The following is a 21,075-nucleotide window of genomic DNA, read 5'->3' on the forward strand; positions in this document are numbered from 1 at the left end:
ATATATCTCGAAAAATTCAACAATTTTTTAAAAAAACATATAGACTTACATAATACAAATAGACAACGTCAATACTCAGAAAAATATACAAAATTAGAAATGAAAGTTACAAAAGCATACTTATTAGTGAGTCTAACTTATTAAAGAAACATATAATTAAAAGATACAATTATGAAAGCAAAATTAATTTAATTAAACATATATATTTATAAAATGTCAACAGATATATATATATATATATATATATATATATATATATATATATATGTAGGAATGACTCCTTTAGAGAAAAATACTACGAAATTTTAAAAAAAAAAATTAAACCATTTTCAAGTATATACATTTATACATTAAGAACTTTATATAAGTTAAAATCATACATTTTGGAAATTATAATTAAGAAATCCTGAATGATATTGTATTCGTTGATTTCTTTCTTTAAAATAGTCTTCTTCTTTTTCCAAAAGACATTCATAAAAGTAAATAAGAACAAATTTTTAAAGTTAGATAAATAAACTGTTTGAAGTAAATTCTTGAATTGTTTTAAGAACCTGTCCAAGTTAAATGCGTTACAAAAAACCCACCAAATTTGAGTTAACTATGAATGGGTCATATGCTCAAACATTCTAACTAACTACCAAAATCAAAATGTCACCAGATTTGGGCTGACGAGAGCCAAACATTGTCCGATCTGAGTGAAGGAGAGCCAAATGTTGTCAGATCTATGCGAAGGAGGGACAAACGTGGCCAGATCTTAGCAAAGAAGAGGCTAATCATCGCTGGATTTGGATACAGTCAGCCTTCTTTGAAGTGCTCGTCGATCGAGTTTGGTGGTTCCGGTTTCAAAATAGGAAACCCATCATTTGACTTGTCGGAGTTGGTTTCTGAGGGTTGATACCCGTTGTTGACTGCCGGAGTCGTCGAATTGGGCGAAAAGTGGGTTAGTTTCAAACGTTCTTCTTCTTCTTTTTTCTATTCGGCTTTCTCTCTAGTTTTCTTTTATATCATTCCTTTAGTTTTTGCGTTTTGTTGGCTTTATCAGTGAGGCGCGCTTTTTCTTCTTCTTTTTTTGGGAGATAATGTTGGGGTAGTTCAAGCTTTCTTTTTGGTAGAAGTTTGCGGTGGGTGGGTGTGTGTTGGGTTTGATGAAAGGGCTTATAAACAGGGCTGGTTTTATGCGGGCAAGTGAGACAGTTAAACTAAAGCCCCCAAGCCCTTTCCCAAAAAAATAAAAATAAAAAACTAAAGCGCCCAGGCAAAAGAAGACCTTCTAATAAGGTCCCTAAATTTTAATTATTAGGGTTATTTTAATTAAATCTAGATATTAGTTAATAAATAAAATAATATTTTTTATCTAAAAAAAATTACTATGTGCATAATAAATCTTAAATATTAGGTTGTTACGGTCTATTATTCGTGAGAGGTTGTTTCTGTCTATTATTAGTAAGGAATAAAGTAATCTAAGTAATGAATTGAAATTAAAATTAATAACAATTTAACATCTATGACTTATTGTGAATGTAGCACTTCAAAAAAAAAAAAAAAAGCAAACAAAAAAGTTATTTTACAACAATTAAGATGACAAAATATTACTGGTTCTTATTTATGCTTATTACTAACGTCATATTTCTACTCATCATTATCAAGCTGGCACATCAACAAAAGTGAAAAGTTTGTCAAATTTTTTGTGTCATAGATTTTTTATGAAAAAAAAATATACAAGGTTAATTAGTAATTTTATATCTAAAACAAGATAAAAGAGTTTAATTTTTTTTTTTCGCCTAAGACCCCATATGTCTTCATTATTAATAATGGATCTGGCTATGGGGAGTTGATTGGAGGAGTTGGCATATACATTTGGTTGTGGGACGTGTTCAAGGTGTAAAGTAAGTTGCATGTTTGTACGAGTGATGAAAGAAATAGAAAAAAAAGTGGTTGATCTGTGGAAGGGTTTTGGAGATACCTGTAGGCTGCGGTACTTTTGATGTAGTCTTTGTTGCTGCTGTTGTTGGAGTCGTGACTTCAAGACTTTGATGGACTGAGCTTGAACTTCAGAGAAGCACGTGTACGAGCGAGCTTATAAAAAGAACCAATGTTGGAGTTGCGAGTCTGGGAGAGATAACGAGACCAATCCGATTAAAGATGGGCTGAAAAGTAGGTGATGGAAAAATTGTTTGCTGAGTGAATGGAAAATGGGGATTTTACTTTGGCTAGTATTTCCCCTTTATGTTTGGTTAGTACATAGGAAAGTTAAGGTCCTGGGGCCATCAACAATTAATCCATTTGGACAGAGGGGGAAATTACCTTTTACTTTTGGTTAGTACATAGTACATAGGAAAAGTTGCAATAAAAAAAAAAAAGTATATAGGAAAAGTTAAGGTCCTGGCGCCATCGACAGTTAATCATTTAGACGGAGGGAGAAATTATTGCACTATACCTACTCTACACGTTTTGTCCGAAGTTCACAAGTTCTACCATAATTTGATTTTTCGAGTTTCATTGATGGCTTTTGTTAACGGGTGCTGGACAGCACCCGTTAAATCTGCATGGGCACTATTTAAGTCAGCATGATTTTACTAAAATAATCCTATTTTAATTGGGAAATCAAGAAAAACAATGCTACCTTGATGATGTATGTTACCCGGCAAAGAAAACAACAAATGTTGCATGTTTTTACTTAAATACCCTTTCAACCATTTATATCATCTCTTTTTTTATCTCTTCCCCATCCTTTTGGTTTCTCATTCATCCTTATCTTTAGATTTTCCCCCCCTTTCCTACGCAGCTACAACATGTGTGTCAGGTGCAAATACAAAGGTAATGTCAACTATTTATTTATTTATTTATTTATTATTATTATTATTATTATTATGCTTTAGCCTCCAAAAAATAACTTTTTAAAAAAGAAATAGGACTCCTAAATTCAAATATTCATGAGATGGAACATTAAAAAAATTATCTAGAAAAAATAAGAATATATAGATAAAATTAGCGGCATAGTAAAAAAAAATTCAAAATAAACTTATATATTTAATATCTTATTAACATACATGGCTCTGGTTGGACTAGGTTGAATGGTTATACTTATGTATGTTTAATCACTTGTAAAATTTGGAATTCCATTAACTATTTAAGCACTCTTTTTTCAATATATACTATTACAATTCACATAATATGCCTAAATATATTCCAAATTTTTAAATTCATCAAAACCAATTCTAAAAAATAAATCAAACTTAAAATTAAAATAAGGGTAAGAAAATAAGCTTAAAAATATGGTGGGTTGCTTTGGGTTAGACAAATTGAAAAAATTATCAATTTGAACTTGACACAACCTAAGACTTAGATTACATCCTTCCTATATATTTCTTTTACTTTGTTTTTAAATTGTAACTAGGAAAAAGAATCTTTCATTTTCTCTTATTTATGTTCAATTTTTTAACAAATAAACCAAAATTAAGCCAAATTTAAGCTTGACTATTAAACGAGCTAAGCTCATACATAATAACATGTCTATGAATAAGCTCAAAAAACATGATAAAAGATTTATAGGTAATTATAATTAATAATTCTATCCGTAGTAAAATTCATTGATTTGTGAAGGAGTAAAATACCTCTATGTAAACTAAAAATGTTGTGTTGAAAATAATCCAATGGCCCTTAAACAATGTTGAAGTGTTGAAAATACATCTATGTAAACTAAAAATGTCAAAAGCAAATTTCACTTTAAATTACAAATTTATTCCCTATAGTTGTTAGAAATAAGATAATTGTATTCTTAATTTTGAGCTTAGCTATTTTGTGTCACTATAAAATAAGCATTCAAATTTACTAGTTGCTTCGTTAGGATAGATGCATCAATTGATGGAATAGGAATTAAATCTTTTTTATGCAAATCTTTTTTTTTTTAATGAATAAACTCATAATTTATGTGATTATTTAACAAGCAAAATCATTACTAGTGTGTTTTTTGTTTTTCTAAAAAATGTATGATCTTATTAACCATGAGTCCACCGACCTCCCATAATCCTAACCATGGGGTTTAAATCCCCTCTCCCCTATTGTGACTCACGTGGGACCCATAAAATAGTAGGGAAAATAAGCAATAAACTAGTTTATAATTGCACCCCAAGTGGGCACTTAATCTTTGTGAAGAGTCAAGCCCAAAATTCATAACGTATAGCAAACAAAGGCTAATGGTGCTTTGTGGAAAGAGAAATCAAAATAAACTAAAATACAAGAAAGTTTAGAAAATGTACACAGGTCCAAAATTTCAACCCACTGATACTAAGAAGAGCAAACTAAGAGCGGTAGTGAGGAAAAGAGGGAAAGTTCCTCTATACTAGTACTTCCACCCCTAGGCTTTGGAATCGTAAATATTCTTGTTAGCTAATTGGGATTTTGTGTCGAAGTTTCACGTCTAAGAGAAAAATGTGATCCCCCTTTTGTGGGTTAATGGTGAGTATTTATTCTAAGTTTGGAAGATGCTCATGATTAGTTTTTTGGTTGAGAAAAAGGTTTTTAGGTCCCGTTTGGTTGGAGGTGAAATAGGGAGGATGGAAAAAAAAAAAGAGTGAAAATAGGTGAGAGAGGTGTTTGATAATTAGGAGGGGGAATGAAAGGAAATTTTGGTAGGGCTCAGGTATTTTCTCCCTTGGCCCACCAAAATCCTATCTCTCCAATTTTTAGAGAAAACTTGGAGGGTTTTATTTCAACCCAATCAATTACATTTTTCCCCTCTTTCTGTAATGTTAAACATGGAAATCTCAGGTAATCATTGGCATTTGACTCTGTTTCAACCAACTTAATAATATTTTCTTATTTTTTTGGTTCATGTTGCTCGTAATTTTTTTTTCGTGTTTTTTTTTTTAATTTCTATCTCTTCTATTCACTGTTTGTATACTTCGTTGTTTGGGTTTTTTGTTGTTGTTGTTGTTGTTGTTGTTGTGTGCTTATCTCACCTTTTGTCTATCTTTTGTTTTTATCAATTTCTTCCATAGTATCATCCAAATGGACAACTGATAGTCATGCCACAGGGGGAGGCCAGAATTTACCTTCTCGTTCTTTTTTTTTTTTCACCAATTTTGGATCCGGCTTCTACCTTTTAAAATAAAAACTTTAAAAAAAAAAGTGAAGTGTTCATATATAATTTTTTAAATAAATAAGTGTATAAAAAATTGTGTTTTCTTTTGTTATATTTAAGAGGGATATAATTGTAAATTTATATCAACTTCATTTTCCATAGTTTTACATCTCTCCACTTTTTCATCCTCCCAATCAAACATATATGAGAGAATTTTTTTTTTTTTTTTTCTATCCTTACTTTTTATCATCTCCCCATTTTCTATCTTCCCACTTTTCCATCCCTCAAACCAAACGAACCCTTAAGGGTGTGAAGTTAGGAATCGTCCCCCTTAACCCTTTAGCCTGCCTCACCCATATTTGAGGGAATGGTCAAGTACTCAAAAACTTCGCACGCCTATATTCATAAAAAGAGAAAAAAAAAAATACTACTTGAATTTGTTATACTAATTTGAATGTGAATTGAATATTTACTTTGTCTAAGGGTGAACTCCTTGACTTTTTTAATTTCTCCCATTTATTTATATAACTTCGAACGAATTGCCCCTCTTCATATTAAAAAAAAAAAAGGCTAAAATATAAAACTTACCCCCTATGTTTCACCGGAATTCATTTCAATCCTTTAATTTTGCTTTCATAACTTTCAAGTTTATTCAATTATGATTTTTCGATCAACTTTTTTTATACGTTGTGGTTAATTTTCCAATTTTTTTAATTTTTTTTTAAATTAAAAAAATTAAATTGAATTAATGATGAAGAATATTTTCCAGATTTTTTTTTTTGCAAAAAATTTGAACAAAATTCGATGGAAAGTTTTCAATTGAATAAATTTGAAATTTAGAGAATTAAAATGAAAGAAAAGAAAGTTAGAGGACTGAAATGAATTCTAGAGAAATTTAAAGGACGAGTTTTGCATTTTAGCCTAAAAAAATTATACAAACAGTCTCATTTTTTTTGCTTTTAATATTTACTTTTGCCAACATATAACACAAGTTTTTCATTTTTGTTTTGTAATATGCTTATTTCAGAGAATATTACTGGAGAACTTGTGCTTTAAACTTGAATGAAAGTTAGCAATTACCATAATATAGCCTTATATATACTCTTGGAAGGCTTATGTCTTAATCAAGATTATTCAAACTGACACATGCAATTTTTTTTAAATCTGAGATGAGAAGGTATGGACAGTGTGGCTGGGGGAAAATTATGCTGGTGTTGAATTACATTACTCTCATCTTTCATGTGCTCTGTTAAGGCCACTAAATGAATACTTTATCGAAAACAGCAGTGCTGTAGTTTTTCTTCTGTCTAATCTCATAATTTGACATTCATTTTTGCTTCTTTCTTATATATGTGTATATATGCCACATCTTTTGCTCGTATCTTACATTTTAATTTTTTTGCATTGTTTTCCCTGTGCTTTGGCGTGTCTATCTTTACTCTGTGACATGAAATGCTGTGTGATATATGCTATACTTTCTCAAGTTGATCATTTTAGCAAATTCTACTCCAAATCTCAAGCCTAAAGTCAAACTCAACTTCTGCTTCATATATGTACACACAGATTAACCAAGATGTAGAAGAGGACAAGAAACCTTTGATTGTAAATTTGTAACCTCCGCCTCTGACCTCTTTTGCTCGGTTGGTTGCTCAATTAGCTACACCTTACATAGAAAAGTGTCTAATTCAAGGCTCCAAAGTCCATTGAGAGATTCTCTCAAACACTGCAGGTATTTGCAATTGCATGATAAGTTCAACCTTTGTCTTAATGCAAGACGTTAACTTTTTATTTTCATTTGCTATTTGCTTGAAGTTTCTTGGCTATTGGGAAATAGTATAGAAGTGGTTTCCAAAAAAATAATTTTATTTTACTTATTTAAAATCAAAGAAGGATAGTATTTGAAATGTTTTGGTAACACATGACATTAATCCAAACTTTAGGGATTGTTTTTGAATTTTATCCTTAAGATGCTCTATTCTATTGTATTATTCAACTCATCCTTAAAAGAAAAAGGGTAAATTACTCCAACCTCCATTTAGGTTTCACAAAATGACACACACCCTCAAATGCTTCAATAAATGACACTCACACCTTTGAAGTTTTATAATGCAATTGATAATTGCATTCTCTCTTACATTGACACTCTTATATGATAGAATATTCCATTAGGAAAGTAAATGTGAGTGGAGATGAACTTATTTGTTGTATTTATAAAACCTTTGGGTGAGATTTTCATCTCCTATTACATTTAAGGGAGCGTAATTTTGTGAACCTCACAGGAGGTAAGTGTAATTTGCTCAAAGAAAAACTCACAAGTTATTTTTCTTCTTCTCTCTTGCTAAAGACTCTGCTCTTATGACACCTAAGAAGAGGCCTTCATCATCTTCAATCCCTAAAACCTCTAGTTATGCCTATGCTACAACCAAACGATCATCCTTCACTTCTGTTGAAACACATAAGACGATTGTCCTCCAAGCTGGAGAGATCACAATTGAATGAAACCTTGTGATAACTTTGAGAACCAACATCTTTAAACACATGAAGGACCAACACAATGAAGGTTCTTCAAAGAAAGATTTCAGATAAATTATGATTGGGTCCCACATTTGTTCATGAAAAACATTCGCACAATCCTTATTCCTTAAAACCTTTAATTTCACTTACTACAGCTGAAATGCTTAGGGGGAAAAATACAAATGAAATTTAATCAAGATGAATAATAATAATAATAATAATAATAATAATAATAATAATAATAATAAAGACCGATGTAGTCCAATCAAGATCATTAGAATACAATCCCAAGACATAAATTTATAGTCATGTACCGAATTGTGGTGCTTTTGAAACATTAAAAAGTCGACACTTTGAATCACTTAGACAACCACAAATAGTTCTCGATGTTAAGATTTAAATGTTTTATTTTATAATATTTATTGAAAGTATCTTTAGATATTTGGTAGTTTGACCAAGTCTTTAGGTATTTTGGTTATTTGATCTCAGCCAAATTTCATGGTTGAGAAAGTGTCTCACGTTGCTATCCTAGTCATTAGAAGTCTAGTAGTTTGTTTCCTAGTTAATAGGAGTTGGTTTATAATGCCTATTTTCATGTGGTTTCAGTTCTGATGTAAAGCCTATTTATAGGCCTCCTTTCTTTATCAATAAAATGCAGAGAGTTTTACCATTCCATTCAAATACGTCTCTTTTGTTTTTTGTTTTTTCTTAACTTTGTATCAGTGGTATTAGAGCCAGTGAGAAGAGCAAGAGAGAAAGAGTCTCCAAACAGTATTGATGGCTTTAGATTCAAATTTTGTGCAGGTGGCAATCCCACGTTTTGATGGTCACTATGACCATTGGAGTATGCTAATGGAGAATTTTCTACGGTCCAAAGAGTATTGGCCGATTGTTGAATCTGGAATTCAAGCACCAACACCAAATACAGTCTTGACAAATGCCCAAAAAACAGAGTTGGAAGGGAGAAAGCTCAAAGATTTGAAGGCAAAAAATTGCCTTTTCCAGGCAATTGATCGTCCCATCTTGGAAACAATTCTTAGCAAAGAAACATCCAAAGATATTTGGGATTCCATGCAGAAGAAATATGAAGGCTCTGCTAGAGTGAAGAGTGCACAGCTTCAAGCTTTGAGAAGAGATTTTGAGACTCTACAAATGAAGGATGGAGAATCTGTCACCAGCTATTGTGCCAGGACTATGGAGATTAGCAACAAAATGTGCTTTCATGGTGAGAAGATGGAAGATGTCACCATTGTTGAAAAGATATTGCGTTCTCTAACACCAAAGTTTGATTATGTTGTGTGTTCCATTGAAGAATCGAAAGACATAGATGCATTTTCTCTTGATGAACTGTAGAGCTCCTTGTTGGTCCATGAATAGAAGATGAACCGTAGTTCAACTTCATAGGAGAAAGCTTTAAAGGCTTCTACCTCTACTCATTCTCAAACTCTAAAGGAAGGGGTAGAGGTAGAGGTAGAGGAAGGGGAGATCGAGGCAATAGAGATGGCGGCAGGTATTTCAAAGTTGATGATGGTCAATTTTAGGGCAAAGGCAGAGGACGAGATCAACATTTTGACAAATCCAAGGTAGAGTGCTTTAGATGTCATAAATTTGGACACTATCGTTCTGAATGTTATACTAGACTGCCTACAGACAAAGAAAAGGAACCGCAATCAAATTTTGCTAAAAAGAAGGAAGTGGAAACTTTGTTAATGGCTGTTCAAGCTAATCAAGAACCTGAATATGATGTTTGGTATGTTGATACGGGCTGCAGTAATCACATGTGTGGAAGTAAGTCTTCTTTTTCTTATTTAAATGAATGCTTTCGTTCTACAGTAAGTTTTGGTGATTTTTCTACTGTGATGGTGATGGGAAAGGGTGATATAGAGATAAGAACCAAGAATGGTTTTGTAGAAACAATTTCTAATGTCTTTTACGTTCTTGACTTGACAAGCAATTTGTTAAGTGCTGGCCAATTGCAAGAAAAGGGTTATGTAATCACTATTCAAAAGGGTGTTTGTGAGATTTATGATCCTACTAGAGGAGCCATTGTTGTGCAAATGAGTTCAAATAGGTTGTTTCCATTGAAGATTACAAGTCTGCAATCTTGTTTAGTAGCCGAAGTAAAGGATTCTTCTTGGTTGTGGCATTTTCGTTATGGCCACTTGAGTTTTGGTGGAATGAAGACCCTCCAACAAAAGAACATGGTGACGGGACTTCCTCAAATTACAGCATCTTCTCAAGTTTGTGAAGAATGTGTTGTTAGCAAACAATACCGTAATCAATTCCCATAATGAAAATCTTGGAGAGCGAAGAAAGCATTGGAGCCTGTTCATTCTGACATTTGTGGGCCGATAACACCATGTTCTAATGGAGGCAAAAGATACTTAACTACCTTTATTGATGATTATACTCGAAAAACTTAGGTTTATTTTTTACAGGAAAAATTAGAAGCTTTTTGTGCATTTAAAAGTTTCAAGGCTCGTGTGGAAAATGAAACAGGAAACACCATTAAGACCCTCCGAATAGATCGTGGTGGAGAATATTGCTCAACCAAATTTGAAGTTTTTTGTGAAGATCATGGCATTCAAAGATAGCTGACAGCAGCTTATACACCCCAACAGAATGGTGTATGCGAGAGGAAGAACCGCACTATTATGAATATGGTACGAAGCCTTTTAACAACAAGTAGCACTCCAAAAAGTTTCTAGCCTGAAGCAATTAATTGGAGCATTCATATATTGAACAGAAGTCCCATACTTGCTGTTCAAAATATGACACTAGAGGAAGCACGGAGTGGAAGGAAACCTGCTGTAGATCATTTCTGAATTTTTGGGTGTATTGCCTATGCCCATATTCCAGATGAAAAGAGGAGGAAGCTAGATAACAAGGGAGAAAAATGCATTTTTCTTGGTGTTAGTGATACATCAAAACCTTATAAACTATACAATCCTAGCACCATGAAAATTGTCATCAGCTGTGATGTGATATTTGATGATGAAGGCACCTAGTCATGGAATCAAAATGGTGTTAAAGAAAGTATTCCAGTAGATTTTGATGATGAAGAGAAAGGGCAGCAACCTATAAAGAATGAGCAAGAAGAGGAAGTCATTCAAAATGTTCCAATAGCTGATCAAAGCCCACTTGCAGCTGAGTCACAAAGGCCTAAACGTGTTCGAAGAAGACCAACATGGATGTATGATTATGAGGTAATTGGAATTGATCAATCTGAAGACCCACCCACTCACTTTGCTCTGTTTTCATATTGTGATAATTATCAGTTTTGAAATGGCTGTCAAAGAACCAAAATGGAGAAAGGCTATGGATGTTGAAATTACAGCCATTGAAAGAAATGATACATGGGAGCTATGTGATCTTCCAAAAGGGTAGAAGACAATTGGTGTAAAGTGGGTTTACAAGACAAAGCTGAAGGAGAATGGTGAGGTTGACAAGCACAAGGCACGCTTGGTAGCTAAGGGTTACAAGCAGGAGCTTGGTGTTGATTATAAAAAAGTTTTTGCTTCGGTTGCAAGGCATGATACAATCAGATTGGTGATTGCTATGGCAGCTAAAAAATCATGGCCTATCTTCCAGTTGGACATGAAATCAGCATTCCTCCATGGAGATTTGAAAGAAGAGGTATTTATTGATCAACCCCCTGGTTATGTAAAACTTAGCAATGAGCATAAAGTGTATAAATTAAAGAAAGCTCTATATGGATTAAAACAAGCTCCGTAGGCTTAGTATAATCGTATAGAAACTTATTTTTTGAAGGAAGGATTTCAAAAATGTCCTTATGAACACACACTTTTCATAAAAGTTGATGATGGAGGGAAAGTGCTCATTGTTTGCTTATATGTAGATGATCTAATTTATACTAGAAGTAATACAGCCATGGTTGAAAGCTTTAAGAAATCCATGATGTTTGAATTTGAAATGTCTGATCTTGGTATGATGCATTACTTCCTTGGCATAGAAGTAGTGCAATCAACTAATGGGATCTTTATTTCTCAAAAGAAGTATGTGCAAGATGTTTTGGACAGATTTTAGATGAAGGATTGCAATCCTGTAAGCACTCCAACTGAGTTTGACTTGAAGCTAAACAAAGATCATGAAGGGAAGAAGGTGGACAGTACACTTTACAAGAAAATTGTTGGCAGTTTGATGTATTTAACTGCAACAAGGCTAGACATAATGTATTTTGTGAGTTTAATAAGTAGATATATGGAGAATCCAACTGAAATACACTTGTTAGCTGTCAAGAGAATCCTTCGTTACTTGCAAAGATCTAGAGATTTTGGGCTGTTCTACAAGAAGGGTGAAGAGTTAGAATTGTTTGGGTTTACTGACAGAGATTATACAGGAGAGCAAGATGATAAAAGGAGCACTTCAGGCTATGTTCTTATGTTGGGCACAGGGGCTGTATCGTGGTCTTCTAAAAAGCAACAAATTGTCTCCTTGTCAACTACAGAAGCTGAATTTATTGCTGCAACGGCTTGTGCTTGTTAAGCTATCTGGTTGAGAAGAATTCTTGAAAGGCGACAGTTCAAGCAAGTTGAAGCTACTACAATTTTTTGTGACAACAACTCAGCAATTAAACTCTCTAAGAATCCTGTGCTACACGGAAGAAGCAAACACATTGGTGTGAAATATTATTTTTTAAGAGACCTCAGCAATGATGGAACAATGAAACTGGTTTATTATCGAAGTGAAGACCAGATTGCAGATATACAAACCAAGCCTCTTAAGTTGGCTACATTTGTGAAGTTGCCTGGTCTACTTGGAGTGTGTTCACATGCTGCTACAAAGGAAGACTTTGTAGAGGGTTGATTTTGTTTTTTTTTTTTTAAACTGATTTCTGCAGATTTCAGTTTAAGGGAGGGTGTTAAGATTTAAATGTTTTATTTTATAATATTTATTGGAAGTATCTTTAGATATTTGGTAGTTTGACCAAGTCTTTAGATATGTTGGTTATTTGATCTTAGCCAAATTTCATGGCTGAGAAAGTGTCTCACATTGCTATAATAGTCATTAGAAGTCCAGTAGTTTGTTTCTATTTGTTTCCTAGTTAATAGGAGTTGGTTTGTAATGCCTATTTTCATGTGCTTTCAGTTCTGATGTAAAGAGTATTTATAGGCCTCATTTCTTTATCAATAAAATGCAGAGAGTTTTACCATTCCATTCAAATACGTCTCTTTTTATTTTTTGTTTTTTCTTAACTCTGTATCACCCAATTGGCATCATTGTCCATTAGAAGATTCTATGTTTACTTGGCTTAAAAAGAAACCTAGACCAATATGTAGAGTGCATGATATCAGCCCGAAGTTGATAATGTAGCAAAACGAACACAATAATTGGGACCCAAACCAAAGCAATTATACCAATAGGAAGCCACGGCATTTCACTTTTAAAGACCAAAAATTAGGTTGCATTGAAGGCTACCACCATGCCTACTATAGAGATGAAGAGTGCAATGAGTCCCCACACCAACTTTGATGGTAATGAAATGAGGAAATCCATTTGCGTGAAACGTGATGTGAGAATTGACAAGAACACCAATATTGAAGTCGAAGACGATAACAATGCTATTGAATCAAATATGAAAAACACCCTAAACCAAATACTTTTCAAAAGAATAGGAGTGCCTGTCTCTTCATTGCTACCACCCTGTACAGTGAAAGCTGCAGCATAAACCACAGTGGTAATCAGTGTTGCCATAAGCATGCAATAGTTAGCTGTATCCTTCATCCACTTTTCACCATCTCTCCGTAGATTTTCATGTTCCTTTGTAAATAAATCTCACGGTGTTAGGTTATCAGAGTTCCTTATCTTTTGGAATGAAGGCGGCGCAATCATTTCTAGCCCCGACAGTTTTGGAGGTGTAAATTCACAAGTGTAACCACAAGAAAAGGAAACTAAAATAATAAATACTAACACCCACCTTAAACCACAACAACTCCCGTTGCATTTGAAGAGCTGCTCTTGATACGATATTTAGTCGATTTAACGGAGTCAAATATCCAGCTAAGTGCATGACGTTCTCATTTTTACCCTTGATAACATAGGTTAGAAATATCTCCTTGACAGCAATGGTCTCATATAATAGATTGAAGACACTCTCTTGCCGATTTATAATAGCAATGTGAAATAAACTTCGACCGTCTTTGTCTGTTGTCTATATGATATTAGGATAAGAGCGGATAAGTTTTGTTGTTGTTAAATCTGTCTCGTACAATGTGAAACTTTGGAATTTATTTGTTTGTTTATGCAACTGTGCTTTGTTGTAGTGCAAGGATTAGTTACACTTCTACTTTTAGTTTGCTTATTTATGATTTACTACTATTGCCCTTTTATTTTTTAATCTCAAATCTCAATAAGTAAGTTTTGGCACCTAAGGGAAGTGAGCTCCGTTTCATGAGGTTCCATATTTTACAAATTTATTATACTTAAATTGTAATAAATTATTGTGCCACGTCCAATTGAACCGCAGTCAAATCTTAAAACCTTTTACCTTTCCATATTTCTGTTTGCTCTGGTGTTTAACATAGTGATAGCTTAGCTTGTGGGGGTAAAAAATTGGCTTGTGAGCTTCTATAACATATCTAAAAAGGACGTACCTAGTGCTGATAGGTATGTAGCCATACCCCTAAATTCTTTTTTATTTTGGAGAGGCTGATTCTTGTAAATCGTATTAGAAAAGGAGAAGATAAAACAAGAGAGATTAAAGATGGAAGGTTTAGAGGAGTAAAATGAGCCAAGACATCTCGTGTATCTAAAATTTTGGATACAATTTGTTGTTCAGAGTAGTTGTTATTTGTACATTTTTCCATACTCATCTCGGAGAATATTATTGGAGAACTTGTTCTTTAAACTTGAATGAAAGTTAGCAACTATCATAATAGAGCCTATATACACTCTTGGAAGGCTTATGTCTTAATCAAGATTATTCAAACTGACACATATGCAATAATGTTTAAATCTGAGATGAGAAGTAAAAGGTATGGACAGTATGGTTGGGGGTAATTATGCTGGTGTTGAATTACATTACTCTCATCTTCCTTGTGCTCTGTTAAGGCCTCTAAATGAATACTTTATCGAAAACAGCAGTGCTGTAGTTTTTCTTCTGTCTAATCTCATAATTTGACATTCACTTTTGCTTCTTTCTTATATATGGGTATATATGCCACATCTTTTTCTCATTTCTTACATTTTAGTTTCGCATTGTTTTCCCTATACTCTTGTGTGTCTATCCTTAATCTGTGAGTCTGTGACATGAAATGCTGTGTGATATATGCTACACTTTCTCAAGTTGATCATTTTAGCAAATTCTACTCTAAATCTCAAGCCTAAAGTCAAATTTTACTTCTGCTTCAATGTAATATATGTACACACAGATTAATTAAGATGCAGAAGAGGACAAGAAACCTTTGATTGTAGCCTCGGCCTCTGACCTCTTTTGCTCGGTTGGTTGCTCAATTAGCTACATCTTACATAGAAAAGTGTTGAATTCAAGGCTCCAACGTCCATAGAGAAATTCCCTCAAACACTGTAGGTATTTGCAATTGCATGTTAAGTTCAACCTTTGTCTTAACGCAAGATGTAACTTTTTATTTTCATTTGCTATCTGCTTGAAGTGTCTTGGCTTTTGGGAAATAGTATAGGACTAGTTTCCAAAAAAAAAAAATCTTTTTTTAATTATTTAAAATAAAAAAGGATAGTTTTTTTGAAATGTTTTGGTAGCACATGACATTAATCCAAACTTTAGGGAATGTTTTTGTATTTTATCCTTCAAGACGCTTTATTCTATTGTATTATTCTACTTACCCTTAAAAGAAAAAGGGTAAATTACTCCAACCTTCGTTGAGGTTTCACGTAATGACACACATCCCCAAATGCTTCACGAAATGACACTCCCACCTTTGAAGTTTTATAATGCAACTGATAATTTCAGTCTCTCTCACATTGACACTTTCATGTAATAGAATATTCCATTAGGAAAGTATATGTGAGAGGAGATAAACTTATTTGTTGCATTTATAAAACCTTTGGGTGAGATTTTCATCTCCTATAACATTTAAAGGAGTGTAATTTTGTGAACCTCACAAGAGGTCAGTGTAATTTGCTCAAAGAAGAACTCACAAGTTGTTTTTCTTCTTCTCTCTTACTATCCTATGAACCTAAGAAGAGGCCTTCATCATTTTCAATCCCTAAAACCTCCAGTTATGCTAGAACCAAACCATCATCTTTCACTCCTGTTGAACCAAATAAGACAGTTGTCCACCAAGCTAGATAGATCACAATTGAATGAAACCTTGTGATAAATTTGAGAACCAACATCTTTAAACACATGAAGGACCAACACAATGAAGGTTCTTCGAAGAAAGATTTCAAATAAATTCTGATTGGGTCCCACATTTGTTGATGAAAAACATTCACACAATCCTTATTCCTTAAAACCTTTAATTTCACTTACTACAACTAAAATGATTAGGGGAAAAATACAAATGAAATTTAATCAAGATGAATAATAATAATAATAACGATAAAGACCGATGTAGTCTAATTAAGATTATTATAGAATACAATCCCAAGACAAAAATTTATAGTTATGTACCGAATTGTGGTGCTCTTGAAACATTAAAAAGTCGACACTTTGAATTACTTAGACAACCACAAACAGTTCCTAACTGGCATCAATGTCCATCAGAAGATTCTATGTTTACTTGGCTTAAAAAGAAACCCAGACCAATATGTAGAGTGCAAAATATCAGCCCAAAGTTGATAATGTAGCAAAACGAACACAATAATTGGGACACAAGCCGAAGCAATTATACCAATAGGAAGCCATGGCATTTCACTTTTAAAGACCAAAAAACAGGTTGCACTGAAGGCTACCACCATTCCTACTATAGAGATGAAGAATGTGTTGAGTCCCCACACCAACTTTAATGGTAACTAGTCGCAGATCCGCACATTGCGTGATTATTTTTAAGGTGGTCTCATTATTATTATTATTTTGTAATTTATACTAATTTAATGAAAAGTAATGCATTTCATAATCATATTTATAACAAATTAATTTTTTATTATTGCAGAATTGTTTTATTTAAATTTTGAAACTTTTTTTTTTTAGAGAGTTGCAACCTATGGCGTCCGCTTCTGATGATTGCTCTTTATCATTAGACCAAGATACCAATCAATTTTTGGTGTAGGCGGGGATTGAACCCCAGATCTCTTATACAACCATCAGAGATTTTACCAGTTGAGCTAACTGGAACCCACTAAAATTTTGAAATCTTAATTCTACCAAAGTCAGTTGACTGATTTTTACATCTCTAAGTCAATTAAACACATTTTGCATGCTCATGTAAGTTGACTGATTTTTACATCTCTAAGTCAATTAAACACATTTTACATGCTCATGTAAGCCTTCTTTTCCACAAGAGTTGAAATAATGTGGGTAATATGTTTTTCTATGGAAGCTAAAAAAATTTAAATTCTTGTGCCTTGCTTTGATGTTTTCTAAAAATTAAATTTGGCAATTCTCTTTCAATAATTGTGAAAATTCCAAGCGGTAATTCATGTTACTTGTTCATGCTTTGATTGTGCAATTGTATGATTGATTTGGGTTGTAATTTATAAGTTGAATATGGTGGTGTATATTTAAAAGGGCCTAACTCTGTTGTTTAGGATATTGAATATAGTGTTGTGTGTGATTTATAGAGTAGCGATAGTTGTAGTTATTAAAAATTGGTTTACATTGTTTTTTAAATTAATAAAAACCTTACATATACTTTTTTTTCAAAAAAACCTTTACATATTTTTTTAACATAAATCTTTACATATACCTTAATAAGTAAACTCTACATTTCATTTCCTTAGATGAGTAATGCTAGAAATACAAACTTTTTTACAAAAAATTTACAAATTGTCAATGTGGTGAGTGGTTATTAGTAAATGAAAAGTAATGTTAATGGTGGGCCTAGATAAAAACTAATAAGATGCTGATTACATCAACAGTTTGTAAAAATATTGTAAAAATGTTTATGGCTGTAGCATTACTCTTCCTTAGATGCATAAAAAAAGACATTTATTCCATAATAATAGTGGCTAATTAGTTTTTTCATGATCTCATTTATAAGGTTTCTTACTATTATCATATTTTATTGGCTAGTGATTTTCATAATAGAGGCATTAAATGAGAGTTAAAATCTTAGAACCTTTCATTAGATTTTTAAAAGTCATGGTGTGTGAAGAATATAAGCATTTAAGGAATTTTTTTATATTTTATGATTTATAAATAATGTTAAATGAAATGTCAAAAAAAGGATTTTGAAAATTTTCATCTTTATTTCTTATATATTTCTATTAAAACTGAAGAACGTCTTCCTTTTAGTTTTGATAATAAATATGGTTTTCTAGATTAGAGTTTGATTAGTTTTAAGTTTAAATTTTGTGTGATTGTATTTAATTGTTAATTATATGATTTAATTAAGTGAATTTATCAATTTATTTAATTGCATTGTAAAGTTTTTAATGACATTTGTAAGGTAATCTTTAATTAATTTTTTACTCCTTTAGCTGTCAGCCTTTTTTCTTTTTTTTTTTCCAATTAATGGTTACTAATTAATTTATTTAATTGACGTTTGATTTCTTTTACTAATCTATTTCTCTCTCTCTTCATTAACATCCTATTGTTTTCGTAAATTTGATGGTAATTATAATGTACTAAATATGCATTGTAACATTTATTTATTTTATTCCATTTTGCTGCCATGAAGTCAGTATATCCATAACTATTAGTTTATTTTATGATATGTTTGGTTTGATATTATTATTATTATTATTATTATTATTATTATTATTATTATTATTATTATAAATTTAGTGTTTCTAAAATAGCATGTGTTTTGTATTCTCTTTTTCTATTGATGCATTTTAACTTTTGATGGGAATACTTTATAAGGAAATTTTTTATTCTATTTTTTTTTTAATTGAGTGTTTCTGAATTGGTATTTGTTTTGTATTTCATTTTTCCATTGATGCATTGCAACATTTCATGGGAAGACTTTATACGTACAATTTTTTTTTATTGAATTTAAATAAAATATTATACGTTTAGTTTTAAAAAAATGAGACAAAATATAAATAATTTAATGATATGGAGGATGTTGCTAAATTTAAATGTTGAATAAAATAATATGAGAAGAAAAATAGTAAAAATGAAATGTATAGCAATAAACACCAAATTATTTTAGTTATGCTTTGTAATAAAATAACATTATATTTTTATATACTATCTTTATAATGTATAATACAACATTTAACAACCAATGAGAATAAAAAAGATAATAACATAAAACACAAAACTAAATGGTATCAACCCAAAGATGTATAAATTATGATGTGTTATCATGGTTCGTAGAGATGCGATCCATTTTCAGCTGAGCTATATACAATTGGTTCTACACCCCAGCTAGTTCCTATACTTTGCAACTCCACTGTTTCAACAAATTCGTCCCAATCTAACCAAGTAGCGAATAACTTCTGCTCTAATGTATGGAATACATGCCAAAATGTGTCTTTCATGAAGTCTCCCTTTGCCCCTTCACTAAAAGGTCAAGCTAGATCATCAGTCAATTCCAATTTTAGCAAACTGATTGACTAATAACAGTTTAAAATTGATTTCTACGATGCATTTCATGGAGCTTTCCGTATTGCATCAGTATGTTTTGATGGTTAACCTGTTACACTAAAATAAAATATATATATATATATATATATACCAAAAACTGAAGAAAAAAAAAAAATATATATATATATAGAGAGAGAGAGAGAGAGAGAGAGGCTTTTGTGTGTGGAAAAATAGAAAATTATGCATGGAATAAGAGAGGGAATGACACTTTTATAGTATGAGGATAAGAATAAGAGGAGTCAAAAATAAAAGGAAGTTAAAAAGATTGAATAATAGTAATATTGAGAGTAGTGGGGATATGAAAAGTTAAAATAGAATGAGAAAAGTTGAAGAAAGTTAGGGTAGAGAGTAGTGGGGATATGGAAAATTAAAACGGAATTGAAAATTTAATAATAAATAAGAATATAATAGAGTTTTTAATTCACTTTAAATGTTAAAAAATTGTATAAAAATTTGGAAAAGTATTGATAACGACATGGCGTTGACGTGGCTCAACGTGAGCATGGCAACATTAAATGTTACGTTTCAGCTTTTAGTAATAATATAGATGACACGAGGAAATCCTATTGCGTGAAACGTGATGTGAGAATTGACAAGAACACCAATATTGAAGTCGAAGACGATAACAGTGCTATTGCATCAAATATTAAAAACACCATAAACCAAATACTTTTCAAAAGAATAGGAGTGCCTGTCTCTTGATTGCTACCACCCGGTACAGTGAAAGCTGCAGTAGAAACCACAGTGTTAATCAGTGTTGCCACAAGCATGCAATAGTTAGCTGTATCCTTCATCCACTTTTCACCATCTCTCCATAGATTTTCATGTTCCTTTGTAAATAACTCCCAAGGTGTTAGGTTATCAAAGTTTCTTATCTTCTGGAATGAAGGCAGTACAATCATTTCTAGCCCCTTCAATTTTGGAGGTGTAAATTCGTAAGTGGAAACATGCACAAGAAAAGGAAACTAAAATAATACATACTGACACCCACCTTAAACCACAACAACTCCCATACGTTGCATTTGAAGAGCTGCTCCTGATACGATATTTAGTCTATTTAATGGAGCCAAATATCCAGCTAAGTGCATGACGTTTTTTACCCTCCATAACATAGGTTAGAATTATTTCCTTGACAGCAACGTTCTTATATAATAGATTGAAGACACTTTCTTGCCAATTTATAACAGCAATGTGAAATAAACTTCGACCGTCTTTGTCTGTTAATGCCCATATGATATTGGGATAAGAGCAGATAAGTATATTAAGAAATTCACTATTCCAAATTTTGCAACATCATAAATTATATTGCTGCCATCAATGGGCAAGTACTCTCTGTCTTCGAATAGTTGAACCTTCAAGAAGAGTTCAACCAATGTTTCATGGACACCTTTGAACCCTGGAAATTGGGTGAAAAAATCAATTCAGAAATCATTTATGGTCCGTTTAGATTGAGAGAGAGGGAGGGAGAGTAGAGTAGATTTAGCACAAAATTAGCTTATTTTGAGCCAATTCTACTCTACTCTCCTCCACTCTCCCCCTTCCCCCCTCCATCCAAACAGGCCATTAGTCAAAAGGAAATATTAATTGAATAATCAAAGAACACAGTGTTGGGACAAATATTGGTGAGCTTTCCTCATTCGCAATCCAAAACGCTCTCACAATAATCAAAGAAGTTGACTAACACTCACAAAGTACACTAATGGCCGCTTTAATTGAATGAGGGAAAGTAGAGTAGAGTTGGTTGTTGCTCCCCCTCCTTTTCCCCTCAATTCAAACAGGCTATAAG

The 21,075-nt window shown here is 32.4% G+C and overlaps 1 protein-coding gene and 2 pseudogenes across 1 annotated transcript; 1 reads left to right on the top strand and 2 right to left on the bottom strand.

Annotated features, from left to right (window-relative positions):
- The first annotated feature begins 8,374 nt into the window (after nt 1-8,374).
- On the top strand, nt 8,375-8,950 carry LOC142643114 (uncharacterized). The gene has a single exon (XM_075817652.1). It carries the CDS (start codon nt 8,375-8,377, stop codon nt 8,948-8,950), a length of 576 nt encoding a protein of 191 aa, XP_075673767.1.
- A 3,894-nt stretch (nt 8,951-12,844) lies between these two features.
- On the bottom strand, nt 12,845-14,236 carry LOC142643115 (uncharacterized; annotated as a pseudogene).
- Nucleotides 14,237-16,297: 2,061 nt separating this feature from the next.
- On the bottom strand, nt 16,298-20,570 carry LOC142643036 (uncharacterized; annotated as a pseudogene).
- Nucleotides 20,571-21,075: the final 505 nt, after the last annotated feature.

This window comes from Castanea sativa, chromosome 7 (assembly GCF_040712315.1).
Source record: "Castanea sativa cultivar Marrone di Chiusa Pesio chromosome 7, ASM4071231v1".
In the NCBI taxonomy this organism is placed as follows: Eukaryota; Viridiplantae; Streptophyta; class Magnoliopsida; order Fagales; family Fagaceae; genus Castanea; species Castanea sativa.

Bases quoted from the DNA above. Each gene is read 5' to 3' on its own strand.
- LOC142643114 (XM_075817652.1), top strand. From the start codon at position 8,375: ATGGCTTTAGATTCAAATTTTGTGCAGGTGGCAATCCCACGTTTTGAT.